The 24,704-nt window shown below is 44.5% G+C and overlaps 1 protein-coding gene across 11 annotated transcripts in view; it reads right to left on the bottom strand.

Moving 5' to 3' along the window:
- Nucleotides 1-24,704, bottom strand: part of hdac4 (histone deacetylase 4) — a 780,143-nt gene that overhangs the window by 193,641 nt on the left and 561,798 nt on the right. For 8 of the 11 annotated variants that reach the window (XM_072481039.1, XM_072481057.1, XM_072481031.1 and 5 more), the window contains 3 exons: nucleotides 22,571-22,687; nucleotides 17,481-17,673; nucleotides 3,709-3,947 (listed from right to left, as the gene is read on the bottom strand). In XM_072481039.1, coding sequence (XP_072337140.1) covers nucleotides 3,709-3,947; nucleotides 17,481-17,673; nucleotides 22,571-22,687 — 549 coding nt within the window. The remainder of the gene's footprint in view (nucleotides 1-3,708; nucleotides 3,948-17,480; nucleotides 17,674-22,570; nucleotides 22,688-24,704) is intronic. The other 3 variants (XM_072481016.1, XM_072481024.1, XM_072481046.1) reach the window with 2 other exon arrangements.

The following is a 24,704-nucleotide window of genomic DNA, read 5'->3' as shown; positions in this document are numbered from 1 at the left end:
GAAGCAGTAGAGGCTCCTTCATTAAATGTTTTTAAGATAAAGATAGATAGTTTTTTGAAGAAGAAAGGGATTAAGGGGTTGGTGTTTGGGCCGGAAAGTGGTGCTGAGTCCAAAAAAGATCAGCCATGATCTCATTGAACGGCGGAGCAGGTTCGAGGAGCCAGATGGCCTACTCCTGCTCCTAGTTCTTATGTTCTTTGTGCCTCCTGGTTCTTTTATTGGGCTTGGCAGCGTGCCAACCCTACTTGGGGACATGCCAACCCGACGTCATCAATATGAGCCGGAAGTGATGTATCGTGGGAACCGGATGTGATGTAATGTGGGAATTATACATTGGACCGGACATGATGTCTAGTCAACACCGGATATGACGCTTAGTCACGCCCTCCTCAATAATTAACAGGGTGGTGGTGGTGAGAGATAGCTCCTGGTCTTCCCCAAGTCCAAAAATGAAAGTTTTGTATTTAAAGCCTTTTATTGTTTCATTTTGACAGTATGACATTTTAAATGACATTACAAGTACAATTGAACTAGCTGGATTCTTTTTTCATCTGAGGATACAGTTTAGGTTCTCCAGAGGTACTCGCTTCGCAAATAGGTGTTGGAGTTTGTCCGCTTGATCCAGCAGTCTAAACGTCCATTGATGTGTCCATGTGAGTTATTTCACATTTATCCACCAATTTACCCTTCACTGTGGCTGCCGTTCTAGACATTCCCTCTGTATGAGGGAATAAGGCTTTTACTTTGGTCAAATCTTCGACGTTTGGTTTTGTGCTTCCTTCTGTGATATTCCATTGCGATTTTGGATACTTCATCTGATATTTAATTAACAATTCTACTCTTATCCATCCTTCTACTGATTTTTGAAATATTAGGTCTGGACTCCAACCTGGGTCTGATTTAATCAAGATTTGTGGTGCGTTAGGAACTAATTATATCTTAGACCGTTTGGAAAGTCAACATGATCAGGTGTTCTCAGAAGTATTGGATCTGTGCTTTCCCAATGTGGTGTCAAATGTATTTCACCCACTAACGTAGATACTCCCCCACCCCTCCTGTGTCCTGGCTACGCCCTCCTGATCTTTGGCTTCCTAGTGTTGGCTATCAACAGGTCTTGGAACAATCAAGTGAATAGCCCCACGTTTTGTGGAAGTCTTCTTCCAACCCTTGAATGGCGAATTAAATTTTCTTCATTTGGAGAAATTCCGATAGGTCGGACAGCCAGTTTGCAGCTTTAGGTGGTGCTGTGGACCGCCAGCCGAGCAGGATTCTCCTGTGGGCGATTAGGGAGGCAAAGGCAAGGGCGTCGGTCCTCCTCCCCATGAAGAGATCTGGCTGTTCTGATACTACTACTCTCGGGCATGGCTCCACCCTCAACCCCACCACTTTGGACATTGCCTCAAAGAAGGCTGTCCAGTACCCAGAAAGTCTGGGGCAAAACCAGAACATGTGGGCATGGTTGGCCGGGCTTCCTTGGCACCGTTCGCATCTGTCCTCCATCTCCGGGAAGAACCTGCTCATTCTGGTTCTGGATAAGTGGGCTCTATGTCCCAATTTTAGCTGCATTAGGCTTAGCCTTGCACATGTGGAGGTGGAGTTGACCCTGTGCAGTGCTTCCCTCCAGAGTCCACACCCTATTTAAAACCCCAAGTCTTCCTCCCACTTCTCCCTTGTCTCGTCCAGTTGGGTGTTGACCCCCCTTAGCAGTCGTCCATACATGTCACCACAGTTCTCTTTCCCCAAGATGTCCGCGTCCAGCAGGTCCTCTAGCAGTGACTGTTGTGGTGGTCGTGGGTACGTCCTTGTTTCTTTTCATAGGATGTTTTTGAGTTGTAGGTACTTAAGTTCGTAACCCCCCCCCATCAGCTGGAATCTTTCTGTTTGGAGAAAAGACGCTCTCTCTTGGAGCATTGTTAACCTGTTGTTGGTGTAAAAGTTCTTAATCTGTCAGCCCCCCCCCTGTCCTGTCCCCATCTTTTGAAGGAGGCCCCCATGGTCGCTGGTGTGAACCTGTGGTTGTTGCAGATGGGGGCTTTATCGGACATCTCAGTTAGCCCGAAATGCTATCGCAGTTGGTTCCACAACTGGAGTGTTGCTACCGCCACTGGGCTCGCTGAATATTTATTAGGTGGGGATGGGAGTGCCACCGTGGCTAGGAGCCCTCCTGCATGAGCACCCACTCAGCTTCTGGCTCCTTTATCCACCCCTTTACTCTCTCTGCAGTCACTGCCCAGTGGTAATATTGGTAGGTTTGGAAGGGCTAGGACCCCATTGATCTTGTTCTCTGCAGTACTCTCTTTGGGATCCTTGCATTCTACCCCCCCCACATACAAACGCCATAATCAGTTTGTCCAGTGAGTTGAAAAAGGTCTTGAGGATGTAGATTGGGATGGATCTAAACAGGAAGAGGAACCTGGGCAGCACATTCATTTTGATCGTCTGCACTTTCCCTGCCAGGGAAAGTGGGAGTGTGTTCCATCTCGGCAAGTCCTTTTTAACTTCCTCCATCAGGCTGGTCAGGTTCCACTTCTGGATCCCTGTCCAGTCGTGTTGTGGATCTCTGTCCAGTCATGAGCGATTTGGATTCCTAGTAGCGGAATCTGTGCCATGCCTGTCTAAACGGCAGCCGCTACAGCTCTGCACCTCCCCCTTGCAGGTTCACCGGAAGATCTCACTTTTGCTCAGGTTAAGTTTGTAGCTCGAGAAGGCTCCAAACTCTTTCAAGAGCGCCAAGATTCCTTCCATGCTGCTTCGCGGGTCCGAGATGTAGAGGAGCAGGTCATCTGCATAGAGCGAGACTCTGTGCTCTCTGCCTCCTCTCCGGATCCCTTTCCAATTCTTTGCCATCCTGAGCGTGATCGCTAGTGGCTTGATTGCTAGGGCGAACAGCAGCGGGGACAACGGGCATCCCTGCCTAGTGCCTCTAGGCAGCTGGAAGTACTTAGTGCTGGTGGTGTTTGTCCGTATGCTCTCCGTGGGAGTGTTGTACAGGAGTTTCACCCGGGTGGTGAACCCTGTTCCAAGCCCGAACCGCTCCAGTACCCGAGGTACTTCCATTCGACTGTCGAAGGCCTTTTCAGTGACCAGGAAGACAATCACCTCAGGTGTTCTCTCCCCGGATGGGGTCATGATCACATTCAGCAGGTGCCTGATGTTCGAAGTCGGGTGTCTACCCTTGACAAAACCCGTCTGGTCTTCTGCAACTACATCTGGTACGCAGTCCTATTTTGCACAATATTTACCAATCACCAGTCATCATCAGAAAAAAAATGTACAATTTCCTGCCATTCGATGCCCATTTATTGTCAGGTCCTACTTACATAATAACTTTACCATTTCATCTAGATTGATATACTTTGACAATATGTAGTATGAAAATAGTATAATGGCAAGAAATATAGAAAACAATTACTTTTAATGCATGACAAGTAGCCGTACTGAGATGATGGTTATGACTCAATCTCAAGATTCTGATTTGAATTGCAATCTAAACATTCATTTTACAACTCACATTAAATAACAAAATAACTCTAATAAAATATAATCTTAACATGACCTTCACAAATAGAAACCATGACTTGTACATTACCTTGCTGACATGAAAAAAAATACATTTCATCTCCCTGAACAGATGTGGTATAATGTATACTGATCAGCACATTGAGCCCTCAGGTTTATTTGGCAAATAATTGCTACCTCAGTACTGACCTTGTTAATGTGAATCTGTTGCTGCTGGAACTGCTGTTTATGTTTCTCCAGAAACTGCTGATGTTGCTGCTGTATGACCAGCTGTTGCAAAGCCTGTGCGTTCTGTGGTAGCGGTGCTGACTGCGTTCTCCCTAATGGACGGTGCTGCCTAAGCTTGTGTATGGAAGGTGAAACTCTGTCTGGACCAACAAGCGACTGTGGGTGAATGGGCAACGCTCCCAATCCTGAAAGATACCAGTCTAAGATATAATGCAGAAAACAGCAGAAGAAAAAAGGAGGGGAAGAAAAGTGGCTGTTGAGTAATTATGGCAACAAGAGACTATTGCAGCCAGCCATTTTCTACTTCAAATACTCGGTTATAATTAACTTAATTTGAGGGAACAAAATCCAAGACAACAAAACTTTCAACATTAAAGACTTCTACAAACCTAAATCTGCAAAACAGCATTCCAACTCAATGTAGTGTAACAGTTTTAGCAGAGCTAACTCACCAAGTAAAGAAAAAATACTTTTATGCAATATAAAGATGAGCAAAATTCAAATAAAGTTGCATTTAAACCTATCGGCAGAACTGAAATATATAACAGAGGACAATAATATAGAATATCAATTGTCACAACATTTTCAATACGCATATGCTATTAAAAGGCACTTGATTACTACATCACTGATACTTCAGCATGCAACCTCCCTGACTATTTCAGTTGAATTCCACATGTCCTAACTAGAGAGATTCTGATCACCAAAACAGGTACTAAAAACACACTAGAAAATTAACACCTTTTCCTTTCTTTCTTTCACTAATTTTCTCCCTTTGTTTTAAAGCATTGATTCAATGTTGATGCACGATTCTAAACTGCCTATTCCATTAACTCATCCAAGTAACCATTACCATGAGCCTCTTCCATGAACAACGACAGGTTTTCAATAATGACATGGGGACTTCACACTCTAGCCTGATCCTGACCTCTCAATTTTCAGCTGGAATCTCTAGATAGCATCAAGAGTGTATAAATTAATTGAATAACTCAAGGATGCTGTAACTAATTCTATTCTTTCCATTGCCTTAGAAAACACATTATAGTATAAAAATTTCAGTATAAAAATGGGTCTTATATATTTTTAAAATAATAAAACCACATGATTATCAGAAATCATTTGAGTACATAAACTAGTATGGCGGGGGGTGGGAATCGGAGCAGCAGGCCAGCAAGTGTAGAGACTGGGGAAGGGCTTGAGACTAAGACAAAATAGCAAAGAGGAGAGCAGGCAGAGGGAGGTTGCTGATCTCAGTGGCTCTGGAGGTCTGGAGTGCTTTTGCTTTAATGCGAGAAATAAAACAGACAAGAAGGGTGAACTTAAAGCTTGGATTAATGTGGGAATTATGATATTGTTGCTATTACGGAGACATGGTTAAAGGAGGGACTAGACTGGCAGCATAATGTTCCGAGAAATCGATGTTTTATACGAGACAAAGGGGTTAGCAGAAAGGGTAGGGGAGTTGCATTATTGGTTAGGGAATATATCACAGCTGTGCTGAGGGAGGATATCTTGGAGGGATCTTGCAGGGAGGCATTATGGGTAGATCTAACGAATAGGAAAGGTGCAATCACAATGTCGGGGTTGTACTATAGGCTTCCCAATAGCCAGCGGATGTAGAGGAACAGATGTGTACTCAGATTCAGGAAAGATGTGAAAATAGCAGGGTTGTGGTGGGCGATTTTAATTTCCCCCATATTGACTGGGACTCCCTTAGTGCCAGAGCTTCGGATGGAGGGCAATTTGTTAGGTGTGTCCAAGAGGGTTTTTTAAAACAGTATGTTGATAGTCCAACCAGGGAGAGGGCCTAAATGGACCTAATATTGAGGAATGAGCCCAGACAGATGACCAAAGTTTCAGTATGGGAACATTTTGGGAATAGCGATCATAATTCCGTATATTTTCGAATACTCATGGATAAGGGCAAGAGTGGTCCTCGAGTGAGGATGCTAAATTAGGGAAAAGCTAACTACAACAGAACTCGGCAAGAGCTGGAGAACGTGGATTGGGAGCGGCTGTTTGAAGGTAAATCCACATTTGATATGTGGGAGTCTTTTAAAGACCAGTTGATTAGAGTGCAGGACAGATTCCTACAATGTCCCTGCGAAAATGAAGGACAGAAGTGGCAGGATTAGGTAACCATGGATGACAGGGGACATTGTGAGACTAGTCAAAAAGAATAACAAAGCATACACAAGGTCTAGGTCACCAAAAATAGACAAAGCTTTTGAAGAATATCGGGTAAGTAGGAACATCTCAAAAAGGGAGGTTAGGAGGGCTAAAAGAGGCCATGAAATGTCATTTGCAAGCAGGGTCAAAGAAAATCCCACGGCCTTTTATGCATATATAAAGAGCAAGAGGGTAGCTAAGGAAAGAGGAGGCCCACTCAAGGACAAAGAAAGGAATTTATGCATGGAGTCAGAGGAAGTGGGTGATATCCTTAATGAGTATTTTGCACTGGTATTCACCAAGGAGAAGGACATGACGGATGTTGAGGCTAGGATTGGTGTATGAATACTCGAGGACATGTCAGCATAATGAAGGAGGAAGTGTTGGATATCTTAAAACGAATCAAGATAGAATGTCCCCTGAGCCGGATGGGATATATCCCAGTTTACTGTGGAAGGCAAGAGAGGAAATAGCTTGGGACTTAACAGATATCATTCCATCATCTCTGACCACAGGCAAGGTTCCAGAGGACTGGAGACAGAGATGGTCTGATTAACAAGTTTGCAGATGACACTAAGAAAGGCGGAGTTGCAGATAGTGAAGGGGACTGTCAGAGAATACAGCAGAATATAGATAGATTGGAGGGTTGGGCAGATAAATGGCAGATGGAGTTCACTCCCAACAAATGCGAGGTGATGCATTTTGGAAGATTAAATTCAGGTGTGAATTATATAGTAAATGGCAGAACTCTTATGAGTATTGACATACAGAGGGATCTGGGCGTTTCAGGTCCATAGTTCCATGAAAGTGGCAATGCAGGTGGATAAGGCAGTCAAGAAGGCATACAGCACGCGTGCCTTCATTGGCCGGGTCATTGAGTACAAGAGTTGGCAGGTCATGCTGCAGTTCTATATAAAACTTTAATTAGGCCACATTTGGAATATTGCGTGCAGTTCTGGTCGCCATACTACCAGAAGAACATGGATGCTTTGGAGAGAGTGCAAAGAAGGTTTACCAAGATTTTGCCAGGTCTGGAGGGTGTTAAGCTGTTAGGAGAGGTTGAATAAACTCGGATTGTTTCTGTTGGAAAGACGGAGGCTGAGGAGAGACCAGATTGAGGTCTTCAAAATTCCGAGAGGTATAGACAAGTTGAATAGGCAGAAGCTTTTTCCCAGGGTGGAAGACTCAAATACAAAGGGGCACAGATTTAAGATGAGAGGGGGAAAGTTTAGGGGAGATGTGCGAGGAAAGTTTTTCACGCAGACTGTGGTGGGTGCCTGGAACGCTTTGCCAGTGGAGATGGTGGAAGCAGGTATGATAGCAACATTTAAGATGTACCTTGATCAACACATGAATGGAGAGATGCAGATCGTTTGGGCAATAAGTAGTAGGTCTAAATAAGGAATCTGGATCAGCAAAGGCTTGGTGGGCTGAAGGGCTTGTTCCTGTGCTGTAATATTTTTGTTCATGTAGATTGTCAAGACCATGTTCGTCTTGATCACAATAAGTTGGATTTATATTAGACTTAAACTTGATCACTTCCCATTTTTGATGTAAAAGGAAACTCCAATTTGTCTCCACTACTATCTATCACAAGCCTATCTTCACTGGTCTATATAAGCACTGGGGTTCCTACAGTTCTAGGCGCTATGAAGTTCCCCTTATCAGCAATCTTTCAAATAGGGCCAGAGAAATTTGCTCACGTGCAAGCTTGATGCTCAAATAGTGCGACATCAAAGACATCCTGTGGGATAATGACTACCTGGATCAGATCATTGCTCGCAAACTCATTAATGGTCCCAAGGTCTTTGTTCCTAAAAAGTGCCCAGTCTACCTCAGATTACCGTAGAAGGATAAGGTGTCTCAAAATGTGAGCAACAGATGAAGCTAGCTGTTGCATACTGTTACTGGACAGTAGCAACAGGAGTGGTATTCTCCAATGCCATAAAGCCAAAAGAATGATCTATGTATCAACAAATGAGTAATGTGATATATGAATTTCAGTGCTGTTGTGATGCCAGGTACGTAGACTGTAGGCCCCATCGACAGGTAGGTCGTATCAAACAGCACATCCCTTCAGCAGTTCACAACAGACAAAGTACTGACCAAAGCCCACCAGCCCGTGCTTGCAAAACTTAAAACAGTGTCCAACATTATGTGTGATTCTGAGATTGGACACTTATTAAACAATTTTTATTGTGTTAAGAATTACCCTTAAACCCAATTTAAAATTATCAGCTGGGCTCACAGTGTAGCTCACTTATGCGTGCTAAAAGCTACATATATTCACACACAGAGCCCTGTCCTTTGCACACAGAAGGAGCACATCCACACATTTTGCCTTTTTCAACTAAACAAAAACTGGGATTGAGCCATTCCCTGGTCCATTTCCTATAGCAATGCCTTGACCAATCAGAATCGATCTATCTGGTTTGAATTTGAACAAATGCTTGACAGTTAGCTGTTCCCTGGTGCATTCTCAATAGCAACACCGTTATCAATCAAAGTCCAATTGCCAACTTTCCTCCTGTGGCATAAGGTGCTGTTCCCTTTACTGTTGGTACTCTTGCAGACTGCCCTGATGCGCAAGACAAAAAGCTTTGACAGCTTATCTTTGTTTCAGCAATACTCAAGAACCATAAAAATTTCTCTGCCAAGTAAGATTTCCTGAATAACAACTTAAATTAAGTAATGCATTTAACATAGTAAAGCATTTTGACTTTCGATGGCGGCCATGTGATTGACGGTCGTGAACTTGGTGGCTCCCGCGCGGAGATTTTTTTCTTATCTAAAGTCCCGATCAGACTTTTGATTTCAGTCCCGAAGTGCGAGTTTAGCATTGTGAAAGTGCTGGCAGACTTCTCGAGCAGTCTGGCATGCATTCAGCGAAAAGCAACGGAGGGAAAAAAACGGCAACAGACAGACAGATTCTGGAGAGCGCAGTCGAAGGCGTGATGGCGGCAGGCCCGGAACCTGTACTCCCGGCCCAATGGTCTATGGCACAATTAGTGGACTTCTTAACCACATAATTTCAGAAGAGGATGGAAACCTCGGAAGACCTGGTAAGGGCCATTGACCCGATAAAAGCAGCAGTGGAGAGGGTTGAGCAGCAGATGGAGTCCCAGGGAGCTTCACTTCAAAAAATGGAGGAGTCTATCACTGAACACGAGGACCGGTTGGCCGTGATGGAAGCAAAGCTTTCCGTGATTGTCGGCAGTTGTAAAAAGGTACAGGATAGAGTGGACTAGCTGGAGAACCGCAAGCGGTGGCTGAATATCCGGATAGTAGGTCTCCAGGAGGGGCTGGAAGGTTTGCAACCTTCGGAGTGTCTGTGGCACAGATGCTGTGAAAGCTGGTAGGGGAGGAAGTTTTTAAATCGCCCCAGAGGTGGATCGCGCATAGAGGGTGCTGAGAAGGAAACCAAAGGCAAGTGAACAACCAAGGGCAATGATGATACGTCTACATAGATTCCTGGACAAGGAAAAAATCCTGAGATGGGCTAGGCAGGCAAAGAAAAGCACGTGGGAGGGGAGCGTTATCAGAATATACCCCGATTGGGGGGGCGGAACTGCTTAAACGCCGTGCCGGTTTTAATAAAGTCAAAGCAGTTCTCCACAAGGAAGGTGTGAGACTTGGTATGCTGTATTCAGCCCACCTGTGGGTCACCTTCCATATAAAATAATACTTCTTGGACACCCAGGAGGAGGCGGATATGTTTCTTCGAGACCATGGGATTGGGATCTTGTAAATATGTTAAACTGTTAAAATGTTCTTGTTCTACTTGTAAGGGACTGTATTATTACTTTGACTGTTGTGTATTCTAATACTGTTACTATGTTCCTCTCTCCATCACTCTCCTCTCTGTTTGAGCTGGACTGGTGCTCACGGGCTGGTGGGATGGCGGGTGGGGGGTTCTGCTTACTTGGGTACTTTCCTTTTTATTTGTCTGGGACAGACCTAGATTCGCACAGGCTCATTCTGGGGGGAGATTTTAATACTGTCTTAGAGTTAGACCGATCTAGCCCGAGGTCTGGGAGGACGTCGGCGATGACTGGGGAGCTGTCAAAATTAATGCAGCTCATGGGGGGGGGGGGGGGGGGGGGGGGCGTAGATCCGTGGCGCTTTGGGAGGCCTAAGGCGAGGGAGTTTTCTTTTTTTTCTCATGGTCACAAATGTTATTCCCGAATTGACTTTTTGTTTTGGATAAGTCGTTGATTCCTGGAGTTGCGGGGACAGAGTACTCGCCGATCACAGTGTCTGACCACGCCCCTAACTGGGTAGACCTGCGGGCAGAGAAACTATACACTTCTGGACCTCAGTGGAGAATAGGAATTGGTCTCCTTGCGGATAAGGAGTTATGTGAAAGATAGGAAGGTGGCAGTCATAATTATACAGATCAGAACGTCACTGGTGAAGTCTCTGCCAGGGTGCTATGGGAGGCACTGAAGGCGGTGTTAAGGGGAGAATTTATTTCGATCCGGGCAAACAGGCTAAGGGTGGAGCGAGGAGAACAATTGAGATCGGTGGAGGCGATCTTAGCAGTTAATCGCAGATTCCTGGAATCACAGGATGAAGTACTATTGAGTGTGCGTCAGAGGCTCCAGATGCAGTTTAATTTGTCACCTCAGAGGAGATGGAGAGATAGCTGCATAGAGCCAGGGGGTTCTTGTACGAACATGAGGTAGGATGCTCGCCCATCAACTAAGAAAGCAGATGGCGGCTAGGGTTATAGGTAGACTCAGGGACGAGGGGAGGGAAAAGAGGTGGTTACAGACCCTGCGGGGCTTAATAACATCTTTGCGTCCTTCTATCAAAGGCTATACCAATTAGAACCACCACCGGGGTGCGAACTGAGAAGTAGATTCCTAGATGGGTTGGAGTTTCCGACGGTGGGTCAGGCTCGGGCGCAAGGATTGGGGGGGTTCGGTAGTTCTGCGGGAGTTGCTGGGGTGTGAATTTGATGCAGTCAGGGAAGACCCCGGGACTGGATGGACTCCCACTCAAATTTTATAAACATTTTGGTACGCTGCTGGGTCCGTTGATGGCACGGATGTACCATGAAGCACTGGAGAGGGCTCGATCCCCCACACTGTCGCAGGCCTCCATCACCCTTATCCAAAAAAAGGATAAGGATCCTGAGCAATGCGATCTTATCGTCCTATTTCCCTCCTGAATGTTGATGCAAAGCTTCTGGCCAAGATCTTGGCCACCTGTATTGCGTGCCAGAAGTGGTTGGAGAGGATCAAACTGGGTTTGTAAAAGGCAGAGCGTGGCAGCTAATATTCGGAGGCTACTTAATGCTATCATGATGGCCGCTGGAGGAAATGAGGTGGAGATTGTGCTGTCAATGGATGCTGAGAAGGCATTCGACCCAAGTGGTGTGGGCGCAACTATTTGACGTTTTGGAGCGGTTTGGGTTTGGACAGGGATTTGTGGACTGAGTTAAAACTGTTCCATACAGCCCTGAAGGCAAGCATCTAATGGGGTTAGTTCTGAGTACTTTACTCTGCAGCGTGGGACAAGGCAGGGGTGCCAGCTCTCTCCTTTGCTATTCGCTCTTGCGATCGAACCTTTAGTAATAGTGGAACATCAGCTTTCCTTGTATGCGAATGATCTCCTACTGTATGTTTCCAATTCCTTGGAGTCTATTGATAAGCTCCTGAGAATTTTGAATAATTCAGCTCCTTCTCTGGATACAAGCTTAATACGTCAAAGAATGAGATTTTCTTGATTGGCTCCGGGGGGCAGGAAGGGTATGGTGGCTCCTGTTTCGCCTGGCTAGAAAGAGCTTTTTCAGGTGGCGTGGGAATGGGCCCAACTTCACAAACTCAATCTGACATGCTTAGTAGAGGGGATGAAGGAGGAGTTCAAAAGGTGGGGCAGTCTGCCTCTATCTTTGTTCGGAAGAGTCCAGACTATTAAGATGGTGAACCTGCCGAGGTTCCTACTTGCTTTTCAGAGCCTCCCAATCTTTCTGCCAAAATCCTTTTTCAGCCTTAGGCTTTGTATGGGTGGGGAGGGTCCCCCATATTAAAAGAGTTTGGCTGGAGAGGAGTAAATGGGGGGTTGGCCTGGTCCTTCCCAATTTTCAATGTTACTACTGGGCTGTTAATATTGTTATGGTCCGAAGATGGTTGTTGGACCAGGGGTTGGTATGGTGTAGAGTGGAGGAGGCCTCGTGTAGGGGGACTTCCTGAAGGGCATTGGTTTTGGCTCCCCTTACTTTCTCGCCAGGTTCTCATCAAACCCAGTGGCGGTTTCCACTTTGAGGGTTTGGAACCAGTGCCAATTACATTTTGGTTTGGAAGACATGAACAGGAAGGCTCCGTACAGTGGCAACCACAGATTCATTCCAGCGAGCCTGGATGCTAGGTTCAAGGAATGGGACCTCTTGGGGTTCCACTGCTTTAAGAACCTGTTCTTGGATGGGAAGTTTGCGGACCTAACTGACCTGACAGAGGGCTATCAAATGCCCAGCAGTAATGAATTTAGGTATCTCCAGATAAGGGCATTTTTGAGCAAGGAGTTGAGTTCATTCCAAATGCTACCACCCTCGGGTCTACAGGAAAGGTTCTGCCTGGATGATGAGATTGGGGGTTAAGATCTCCAATGTGTATACTGAGTTGGCCAGTAGGGAGGAAGTCACGATGGTGTTGATGCTGCAGAGATGGGAGAGGAATTGGGAGGTGCGGTGCAGGGTTGAATTTAGGAGGAAGCGTTGCATAGGGTTGCATCCTCGTCATGTGCTAGGCTAAGTCTCATACAGCATAAGGTTGTGCACAGAGCGCAGATGACACCTGCTGAGCTGAGCCATTTCTTTCCGGAAGTGGCTGGTCAATGTACACGATGTGCCGGATCCCCTGTGAACCATGTTCATATGTTCTGGTCCTGTCCAAAACTAGTGGGGTTTTGGAAGAATGTTACGGATGTACTGTCTCGGGTGGTGGGGGTAGTGGTCACGACTTCTCTATGGGTAGCTAACTTTGTTCTGTCTGAGGATCCTGGTGTCATGGTGGGAAAGGGGGCCGACGTTGTGGCATTCACCTCCTTACTGGCACGAAGGAGAATTTTGCTTAATTGGAGGGCCACAGAATTGCCAAGCACTGGGTCATGGGTATGAGATCTTGCTGAGTTCCTTCATTTGGAGAGAATCAAGTTCACCATTAGAGGTTCGGATGAAGGGTTCTCCGTGGGGTGGAAGCCGTTCATCCACTTTTTCAAGAACTACTCGACCGTCAGCAAGGTGTGGGGGGGGGGGGGGGGGGGGGGGGGGAAGAGGAGAAGACATAGTACTTTTGGTTCATTATTTTGCTTTAATAAGAAAAAAAAATGTTTACTCTTTTTTTTCATTTGAGAGCGTTGGCATCATATTTGTGTATATGTAGGGGGTTCCTTTGTATTGTATTGTTATAGTGTTATATGCATTGTTAATATGTTATGCAGTGTTTGTTGTTGTTCAATATTATGGATTGTTCCTGTTTTTGTATTCTCTATATGCTTTGGATGTGCCTTCAATAAATTATCTTTCAAAAAAAAACCATAGTAAAGCATTTCAAGGTGCTTAACAACAGTGAAATCAATAAAAACATTTTTGACACTAGGCTGTAGAAGGAAAAATCTAAATGTAACAACAGCTTGGAAAAGGGTAGGTTTTAAAGGGAGTCTTAAAAGATGAGACAAAATGGCAAAAAAAATTAGGAAGGTAGTTCTAGAGCATATGTCAAGGTAACAGGAAGCTTAGCTGCCAATGGTGGAGGAAGTAAAATTGGGGACGGCTTTAGGCCAAAATTGGAGGAGCGCTGAGATCTCAACTGGCTTCTAGAACTGCAGAAGCCTACAGGGATAGGGAGGGGTCATGGCATGGAAGGATGTGAAAACTGATGCTGCTTGTTGGGGAAGATGGCGAAGGTCAGCATGCACAGGTTTAATGTGTGAATTAGATTTGGAGCAAGTTCAAGTTAGGGCAACAGACTTTTGGATGAGTACAAGTTTATGAAATGTGCATGACAGAAAGCCAGTCAGGAGTGCACTGGAAAGTCAAGTCTAGAAGATGTAGATGACTTTTCCAACACAGGATGCTGAGGCAGAATAGGAGTTGAACTATAGAGATGAAAGTAGGTAGCCTTGGTGTTGATGTAAATATCTGATCGGAAACTCATCTTGGAGTCAACACTGAGGTTGTGAATGGTCTTGCGCAATGCAAAATGCAGACAAGGAAGTGGAGTTTGTGGCGGGGACCAAAGACCACAGTCTTCTCAATGCTTATTTGGAGAAAATTGCTGTTTGTTCAATATTGGATGTCAAGCAAGCATTGCGACAATCAGAGACAGTGGAGGGCTCCAATGAGGTGGCTGTGATCACAGGGTTGAGTGTTATTGCTGTATATTTGGAACCAGATATTGGCTTTTTCAGATGATATTACTGGGGGGGAACATGTAGATAAGAAATAGAAAGGGATAACGACATACCATTGGAGACACCAGAGGTAACGGGGGGGGGGGGGGGAGAGAGAGAGAGAGAGAGAGAAAAACCATGGTAGATGATTCACTAGCTACAATCAGATACATAAGAATGGAACCAAGCTACTGTTTCACCCAACTGGACAACTGAAGAGAGATAATAGATGATGGTGCTATGGAGAGGTCAGACATCTGATGAGTAGGATTCAAACATGGAATTGTGGAAAAGATAGGCATGAATTTGGAAAGCAGCAATATGTTCAAGGACTTTGTAGAAGGGAGGTTCAAAATGAGATGGTAGTTTCAAGAGATTAAGGAGGGTCAAGGGTAGGTTTGTTGAGGAGAAGGGGAGATGGCAGTAGATTTAGAGTGACAGTACCCAATGACAGTGAATTGTTAATAATATTTTTAAAATTTAGAGTACCCAATTAATTTTTTCCAATTAAGGGGCAATTTAGCGTGGCCAATCCACCTACCCAGCACATCTCTGGGTTGTGGGGCGAAACCCACGCAAACACAGATAGAATGTACAAGCTCCACACGGACAGTGACCCAGGGCCGGGATCGAACCTGGGACCTCAGCGCCATGAGGCAGTAGTGCTAACCACTGCAACTGTGAATTGTTAATAATAACATCTAAAATTAGACACAGTGAGCAAATTGATCAACAGTTAAGTTGGAATAAGATCTAAAGTGCGGGAAGTGGATCTCATGGACAAGGTAATCTCAGATAGAGCAATGCATGAGATGGCTACCAAAATTTAGAGTATCCAATTCTTTATTTCCAATTAAGGGGCAATTTATCAGGGCAATTCACCTACCCTGCACATCTTTGAGACCCACGCAAACACAGGGAGAATGTGCAAACTCCACATGGCCAGGATCGAACCCGGGTCCTCAGCGCTGTGAGACAGCAGTGCTAACCACTGCATCAAGAATCCCGAGAAACATGAGAGGGAAGTGTCAGGGCAGCTGGGTTGTTTGTCCAGAAAACTAGGGAAGGGAGGGGAGGGAGAGGCAAAGGCAGCTGAGCAGATGGTCTTTATCTTTATGACAAAAAAAAATTGTGAGCTCTACATATGGCATGGTGGCACAGTGGTTAGCACTGCTACCTCACAGCTGCAGTGACCCCATTCAATTCTGGCCTCGGGTAACTGTGTGGAGTGTGCACTTTCTCCAGTGTCTGCGTGGGTTCCTTCCAGGTACTCTGGTTTCCTTCCACCGTCCAAGGATGCGCAGATTAGTTGGATTGGCCATTCTAAATTGTTCCTTAGTGTCCATAAGGTTAGGTCGGGTTACTGGGATATGGTGGAAGCGTGGGCGCTCTTTCCAAGGGCCGGTGCAGACTCGATGGGCCGAATGGCCTCCCTCTGCACTATAAATTCTATGATTCATTCCTGGAGGTGAACTTTAAAACTTCTAGATGACCACAACTAATTCCACAGATTGGCAATTAACATCATTCGCTTGGTAACTAATAACAGGGATGAGAAGTCTCAGGACAGTTTTGTTCCAGTATTCAGAGAGGAGTACATAAAAATTGTAAAAAGGTGTTAAAAGCATATATAAATTACTTTCCCAGGAATGGCTCTCCTTCGGACGTCGGAAAAAACAAGCAACAAAACCAACAGAAAGTTGCAAAATGGAACTTGCAAGGAAAGTTTATTTTATTGCCCATATCATGGTGAGGGACTAGTATTGCAAGTGCTGGGGAATGCAATATCGAACACCAGAATCATGGTTAATTATTACTCAGTACTCCCAATGGCATATCAGGAAGTTCTGCACCTCAGCCAATGATTTTCTGGTCATTAAAACTCAGTCAGAAAAGCCATGGCTACTATTGAAAATCACAGTATTGGTCAGAATCGAGCCAAGAAGGGTAAAGTATGACCAAATGCAGAACAAAGCTACCCCAGTTCTGTCCCAGCTTTTTAAACAAAAACATATTTTTAGACAATATTAACTCACATCTTAAAACTCTTCAGAGAAAAAATTACTTTGAAATGCAATGACTATCATCACATAGGCAAACAGGGTACCATTTTCGGAACAGCAAGATCCCGTCAACAGTCTGGAGATGAATAACCAGTTAATTTGATTCTGTTGGAAGAAACCTTGCCCAGGATAAAGATTCCCCATTCATCATCAAATAGCATCAGTGATTCTTTAATTTCAGCTGTAGTACTGGAACCAGCATGTTTTAATCATCTACATCCCCAATTCCCGACTGTAGGAAAACACACCTTAATACACACTTAACTAACATTTCCACAGCAGCTCTTTGATCAAGTTTAACAATGTAGTGTCAAAGTGTGGCCAATTATGCAGAATCCACAGGTACTAGAAACATGGGGCACTGACACCTATCAGAGAGAGAAGACTCATCGGTCTGGGCTGATTCAAATTCAAAATAAGTGAAAGAAAGTGTTTGAATCTTCTGCCCCTGAGCTTGTTTATTTTGTTAAATATGGTATTGCAATGTTGAGGAAAAGAGAATCTTGCATCGAAACACGTGCAACTGCAGAAAGGGGAACTTTTAGTAAGGAACAAAATCCACCTATAGGTCAGCAAAATTAGGTTAACAAGAGTAGGTCATATGCACCAAGATGTAAATGTTTTTACTAAACAGAAAAACATTTTCAAACATTTTGAAGTTCCTCCAAGCACTGATGCTTGACAAACAAGCCAACAGTCAACCAATTCTTGAGCTTCTGCCACAACAGCTTTTGAGCCAGTTGCTAGTAGCTATCCCAGAGTGACTTGGGTGTCTCAAACTCAAATTGTAAATGAACAGGCTATGGTCACAACTCTAATAGTGATTATTAGCTAATAAGTGTTTAATACATGCATTTAAAAATCCTTCGACTATTATTTCAAGAGATATTAACACCTCTGTTAAAAAGGTAAAGGAATTTCATATGAGTACACTCTTTTCTACCCCAACCTTTTCACTGTGTAATTTCAAAGGCCCAGAAATCAAGTTTCCTTTTCTTTTTTAAATATACATACCAGATACACATTGTTGAATCCCTAGTTTTCATAATAGTCCATTAGAAAAGATAAATCACCTATACGTATCTGAATCATTATGGAGTTACTTACCAGTTACTAGTGGACTCTGGGGTGTAGGTTGGTCCAACAAGACCATATGCTGCAAGAGAGGTGTATGCCCACTACTGCCATCTTTATCCAAAGTGGCGATGTAGTGTGGCAGATGAGTACCAGCAATAAATGGAGTGTTCAATGGGAGTCCTTGCATGCCCACTCTCTCACCTTCTGCTTGGCCAGAGGCTCCCTGTACGCAAATAAAAAACACATTGAACATTTTGGTAGTAATAACCATAGATATAAATCTCCGCTATAATAGAGATGTGAGAAGTTGTATAATATGCATCTCACCAAGATATTGATAACTTAACTGAAACAAAGCTTCAGTAGAAATGCAGGGGAACCCGAGTAGAACAGAATTGAGAACCTGGGCGAGATTCTCCGCTCGCCGGGGGCTGGCGTGAATCCCACCCCCGCCGGTTGCTGAATTCTCCGACACTGGAGATTCGGCGGGGGCGGGAATCACGCCGCGCCGGTTGGCGGCCCCCCCCCCCGCGATTCTCCAGCCCGGATGGGCCGAAGTCCCGCTGATAGAATGCCTGTCCCGCCGGCGTGGATTAAATCACCTCTCTTACTGGCGGGACAAGGCGGCGCGGGGCGATCCGGCCCCGGGGGGTGCCCCCACGGTGGCCTGGCCCGCGATCGGGGCCCACCGATCCGTGGGCGGGCCTGTGCCGTGGGGGCACTCTTTTCCTTCCGCCTTCGCCACGGTCTCCACCATGGCGGAGGAGAAAGAGACTGCCTCCACAGCGCATGCGCGGGGATGCAGTGAGCGGCCGCTAACGCTCCCGCGCATGCGCCGTCCGGAGATGTCATTTTCGTGCCAGCTGGCAGGGCACCAAAGGCCTTTTCCGCCAGCTGGCAGGGCGTAAATCAGTCTGGCGCGGGCCTAGCCCCTCAAGGTTAGGGCTCGGCCCCCCAAGATGCGGAGGATTCCGCACCTTTGGGGCGGCGCGATGCCGGACTGATTAGCGCCGATCTTGGTGCCGGTCGGCGGACATCGCGCCGATACTGGAGAATTTCGCCCCCTGTCTTTGAAGTATCAGTAAATTATTATGCATCTCTTTCAAAGTTCACAAATGGGGAAATCTTAACACATGCATATACACATTGATTATTTTTGGGGTATAAAAATAATGAGTCTTATTTAAAATAAATTGTTACAAGCAAGTAATATAGTGTTATGCTAAATTATATATTTAAATATAAAACCCTTAAAACCATTCCGACCAACGTACCCAATTTCAAAATGTATGAAATTGTAAAATGTAAAACGTTCTATGGGATTCGATGTCACAGATGTAATTTCTGTGTATCTAAATAGAGGCAGAACCAATTTGCTGAATATCCTCATCCTGAACTAGAGTGGGATTGCAAGAGACATGGAAACAAGAGCAGAAGCAGGCTATTCAGGCCTTCAAGCCTGCTCTGCCATTCATTTATGATCATGGCCGATCACCCAACTCAGTAATCTATTCCTCCTTTCTCCCATATCGTTTGACCGCTTTTGCCCTAGTTATATCGAATGCCTTCTTAAAAATATACTTTTTGGCCTCAACTACTTTCTGTAGGCTCGCCACTCCCTGCGTGAAGAACTTTTTCCTCATCTCAGTCCTAAATAGTCTACCCCTCAGACTATGACCCCTGGTTCTGGACTCACACGTCATCGGGAATATCCTTCCTGCATCTTCCCGGTCTAGTCCTGTTAACATTTTATATGTTTCTATGAGATCCCCTCATTCTTCTAAACTCCAGTGAATGTAATCCTAACTGACATAATCTCTCCTCATACATCAGTCCCACCATCCCAGGAATCAGTCTGCTAAACCTTTGCTGCACTCTCTCCATAGCAAGAACATCCTTCCTCAGATAAGGAGACCAAAATTGCACACAATATTCCAGGTGTGGTCTCACCAAGGCCCTGTATAATTGCAGCAAGACATCCCTGCTCCCTGTACTCGAATTATCTCACCATGAAGACCAACATATTATTTGCCTTCTTTACCACCTGCTGCACCTGCATGCTTACTTTGACTCGGTGCACGAGGACACCCAGGTCCTGTTACACATTTCCCTCTCTCAATCTATAGCCATTCAGATAATAATCTGCCTTCCTGTTTTTGCTCCCAAAGTGGATAATCTCACATTTATCCATATTATACTGTATCTGCCATGCATTTGCCCACTCACTCAACTTGTCCAAATCACACTGAAGCATCTATGCAGCCTCCTCACTGCTCACCCTCCCACCCAGCTTTGAGTCAGCTGCAAATTTGGAGATTTGGAGGGGGCGGCATAGTATTTAGCACTGCTACTTCACAGCTCCAGGGACAAGGATTCAATTCCGGCCTCGGATGACTGTCTGTGTGAGAGTTTGCACTTTCTCCCAGTGTCTGCGTAGGTTCCTTCAGGTGCTCCGGTTTCCTCCCAGAGTCCAAAGAGGTGCAGGTTAGGTGGATTAGCCATGCTAAATTTCCCTTAGTGTCCAAAAAACGTTGGGTGGGGTTGCTGGGTAATGGGGGTAGGGTGGAGATGTGGGTTTAAATGGGGTGCTCTTTCTCGGGGTTGGTGTGGACTCGATGGGGCGAATGGCCTCCTTCGGCACTGTAAATTCTATGATTCTACATTTTGCTCCCTCATCTAAATCATAATATAGACATAATATATATACACACATATATATAGTGAAGGTCCTAGCACCAATCCCTGCGGTACCCCACTCGTCACTGCCTGTCATTTGGAAAAAGACCCATTTATTCTTACTCTTCGTTTACTGTCTGCTAACCAGTTTTCTACCCATCTCCATACACAGCCCCCCATCGCGAGGTTTAATTTTACAAAGTCTTATGTAGGACTTTGTCAAAAGCCTTCTGAAAGTCCAAATATCCATCCAATGGCTCCCCCTCGTTAATTCTACTAGTTACATCCTTGAAGAATTCCAGTAAATTTGGCAAGCACAATTTCCCTTTTGTAAATCCATGCTGACCTCTGTCCAATCCTGCCACTGTATTCCAAGTGCTTTGCTATTAAATCTTTAATAATAATGGACAATAGCATTTTCAGACAAAGCTGAAGTGTTTGGCAAGTGCCTTCAGATAAAAGTATTGAGTGCATGATTGCGCTCCACTATTTCCTCATGATTGGGGTTCACTCCATCTGTCATTGAGAAATGGTCGAATACAACAAACACAGAAAACGCGACAGACCTTGACCATATCCAGGCTATAAAACTGACAACCTGTGCTCAGGCATTAGTTGTCCCCTTAGCCATGTTGTTCCAGTAAATCGAGGACAATAGTAACTACTAAACAGTGTAGATATGTCCTGTCTACAAAAACTTGGATACATCTAGTCCAGTAATTACCACCCTATCAGCCTCCTCAATCACCAATGAAATGATGAAACGGGTCAAGAGTGTGCCACCAAACAACTTCTACTCAATAACATCTTGCTCATCAACCCTCAGTTTTTGTTCAATCAGAACAACTCAGTGGCTAATCTCATCACAGCTTACATGCAGACATGAAGGCAACTTGAATGCCAGTGAGGTGAGATGCAGCTACAACAAGAAATTCAACACCATCAAATGGAGAGAAGTTTGACTGGTGCTCAATAACTATCACTATTGGCATAGAGTGGTTGCAGTGTATACATGATACACTTTAGTAACTCATCAAGGTTACTTTGATTGCACCAGCCTCCTCTGCAACCTTTACCATGGAAGAGGAGGAGAGCCACAGTGTTGTGTTTACCATCACCGGAGGACTCTCTTTCAAACTACACACCAACCAGTCTTGGATATGTATCGTCGGACCTTTATCATCGCTGGGTCAATATCCTGGAATTTCCTAATTAGTGCCATGGTGGGAACACAATTACTACAAGCGCTGCAGCAGTTAAAGGAGAAAGCCGAATCACATATGGCAACAAATGTGGTATTGCCAACATTATCCATGCCCCAAGAATTCATCTTTTAAAAAATATTTGTTTCCCTTTGGACAGATTAACATATCAGGAAAATCACTGCTGTGTATTGTGCAACCGAGTACTGCTATTTATTCACTCTGCAATTAGTGTAAGAGTCGAGTGTTCAGGCAGCAGCAATTAAATTTTGAACCAGGTTCCTTCCCTGAACTTCACAAAATCGGGCTGGTTTAGCACAGTGGGCTAAACAGCTCGCTTGTAATGAAGAACAAGGCCAGCAGCGCGGGTTCAATTCTCGTACCGGCCTCCCCGAACAGGCGCTGGAATGTGACGACTAGGGGCTTTTCACAGAAACTTTATTGAAGCCTACTTGTGACAATAAGCAATTATTATTATTATTAAGTTCTAATGAATCTCAGAATCAGGTGTCAGAGTATGAACGTGCCCTGCATTTTATTCAATGTGGACAGTGTATTAAAAATTATGAAAATAAGCTCACTAGGAGTTTAATGCTTTTCCCAGTATAGTTTTCTACAATTTCCTGCATAAGACGCATATTGATCTGCTCGCAGACCTCTGCTACTGCTGAAATGAATGCCTGCAGAATTGGGAGGGGGCAATAAGTGCTGTTTTTCTGTTTTTCAACTCTGGTAGGAACTGCCCAACTTTCATCTGATGCCTCGAATAGCTTAGCCCAAGATCAAGAATTCACTTTGTGGAGAAAACTGCGTCCAAATCGCCAGGGTATATTGCATTGCGGAACCAATGGATCCAGAAAATCACCCTAAACTGCCATTTATTCCAACACATCATTTTCTGCAATGGAAATGGGGATTTGGGAGGGGGAGGTGCAGTGACGCTGTGAAGGAGTAATGGCAAACTCTCTATTTACATGGCTGCAGGTTGGAGGATTGCTCAACACCACTGCTGGGATCGGCCCACCACTGCTGGGATCGGCCCACCACTGCTGGGATCGGCCCACCACTGCTGGGATCGGCCCACAGATCTTCAACTGCCAACAGGATTTCTACCAAAAGAGTGAAATGAATAAATGAAATGGAAGGCTAGCCAATAGCAGATTTTAAATTGTATGCTAGATATTTCCACTCTAATTTATCATTAATGATACATGTGCAATATCAGGCGGTTCAAGTACTTACACTAGAGGGACCTGTGGCTGGCAGACCTAAAGTTATGTTGGGCAATGATGGTGAAGTATACAGAGGCAATTGCGTCACTGAGCCATCTCGAGCAACCAGTTTGTGAGGCAAAGTAGACTGAAAGAAGAAAAGGACAGTATATAAATGTCAACAACAAAATGTATCAAATTGCTATGTGCCAAAAAAAATTTCATTATATTGATCTAATTTTTAATGAGGTCCCCAAAAGACCAATCAGAAACTTAGATTTTCATGACTATAAACTTTCCCTTTTATCTGTAAACAAGTAAAAGTGGTTTTATCTACAAGAATGCAGTGTTGCTGATTGGTGCATGCTAAACCATGTTACCATAGGCCAGATTTCAAAAGGCAACACGCCTTCTAAACGAGCACCAGAAATATATAAAATGAGACGAGCGCTGTAAAAGAGCTTTTACAAGCTCATTAAGTAAAAATATTGCTGAAGGGTGGGACCACTTAGAACCGAAGGGGACATTGTGGAACTAAAAAGATGCATTGATAAAAATTTTGCTTCAGTATTTACAAAAGTGGCAACGGAATAGGGGTGACACCTAAGAACAAAATGCTGGAGATAAACATTCAACAATAGGCAGGTACCATGTTCCAGATGGTGTGCACACCAGACTGATGGGAAGTTGGGGAATGGTTGGTAGAAACATTAAGTATAATTTTTCAAACAACTAGGAACCAGAATTACATCAAAGTACGGGATGGTGGTAAATGTTGCACTCTTGTTGAAACGGAAGGATAAGTTTGGAAATTCTGATCATTTAATTTCATTTAGGGTTGTGGATAAAAGCTCCATAATAAGATGAAATTAAATCAACACTTAGAAAGCAAAGAGCTAATCAGGATGTGTAATGCACATGTCATGTTTGACTGATTGAACTGATTGAGAAAATCACATTGTTTAGATAATAAGAATCTGAGAATTACAGAGCTGTACAGCAGCAAGGCGGTCATTTAGCCCATCATGTCTGGGCAAGCTCTCTGAATGAACAATGATTGTTGCGCATAGACAACAAATGCTGTCAATAAGAATTTTTTGAAGGCATTTGCTAGGATTCCACACAAATGGTATAAAAGGTACACAACCAAATAAGTGGAAACAGCAAGGGAACACAAAACAAAGAGTATAGACAGATGGTCTGCAAGTAATGATGTGCCCTTGTTCTGGGATCTCCGAAACTTCATTTATATAAATTTTATTTTTAAAATAAATTTAGAGTAGCCAATTATTTATTTTTTCCAATTAAGGGGCAATTTAGCATGGCAAATCCACCTAACCTGCACATCTTTGGGTTGTGGGAGTGAAACCCACGCAGACACGGGGCAAATGTGCAAACTCCACACAGACAGTGACCCAGGGCCGTGATTCGAACCCGGGTCCTCAGCGCCATGGTCCCAGTGCTAACCGCGCTGCCACGTGCCACCCTCTCCATTTATATAAATGATCCAAGCACAAGAAGGAAGACTACAGATACTATAATGGAAAGTCCACAAAAACGTGGCAACAGTGCAACAAGACATCAGTTATCAGAGTGGGCAGATAGATGGTAAATGCAGTTCAATGCAAGGAAATATGAAGTAGTATATTTAAACGTGACCTAAGAGATAATATTCGGAACTGAATGGAGGAGCAAAGATTTAGCGATACAGATAGACAGAAAAGTGGCAAAGTAGAAAAGATGATTTAAAAAACGTGATTCTGGGTTGATGCGCATGGGCATTGTAAACAAATGCTAGGGGGTGGCACGGTGGTTAGCACTACTGCCTCATGGCGCTAAGGACCTGGGTTCGATCCCAGCCCCGGGTCACTGTCCGTGTGGAGTTTGCACATTCTCCTCCTGTTTGCATAGGTCTCACCCCCAAACCCAAAGATGTGCAGGATCAGTTGATGGGCCATGCTCAATTCCCCTTAATTGGAAAAAAAAGAATACAAATGCTAGGAATTTGTTGTTCAATTCGTACAAGACATTGTTACTTTTATTATGTGCTATTCTGGAGAAATGAAGATTCACTTCAGTGATACCAGAAATGAGAAGTTATGATGCAAAGCACAAAAAAATAGGATTCCCCCCCCCCCCACAGGAACAGAAATGGTAAACGAAAA

Source organism: Scyliorhinus torazame, chromosome 2, assembly GCF_047496885.1.
Source record: "Scyliorhinus torazame isolate Kashiwa2021f chromosome 2, sScyTor2.1, whole genome shotgun sequence".
Classification (NCBI taxonomy): domain Eukaryota; kingdom Metazoa; phylum Chordata; class Chondrichthyes; order Carcharhiniformes; family Scyliorhinidae; genus Scyliorhinus; species Scyliorhinus torazame.
The sequence above is the reverse complement of the archived record's forward strand: the minus strand, read 5'-3'. Positions and strand labels throughout refer to the sequence as shown.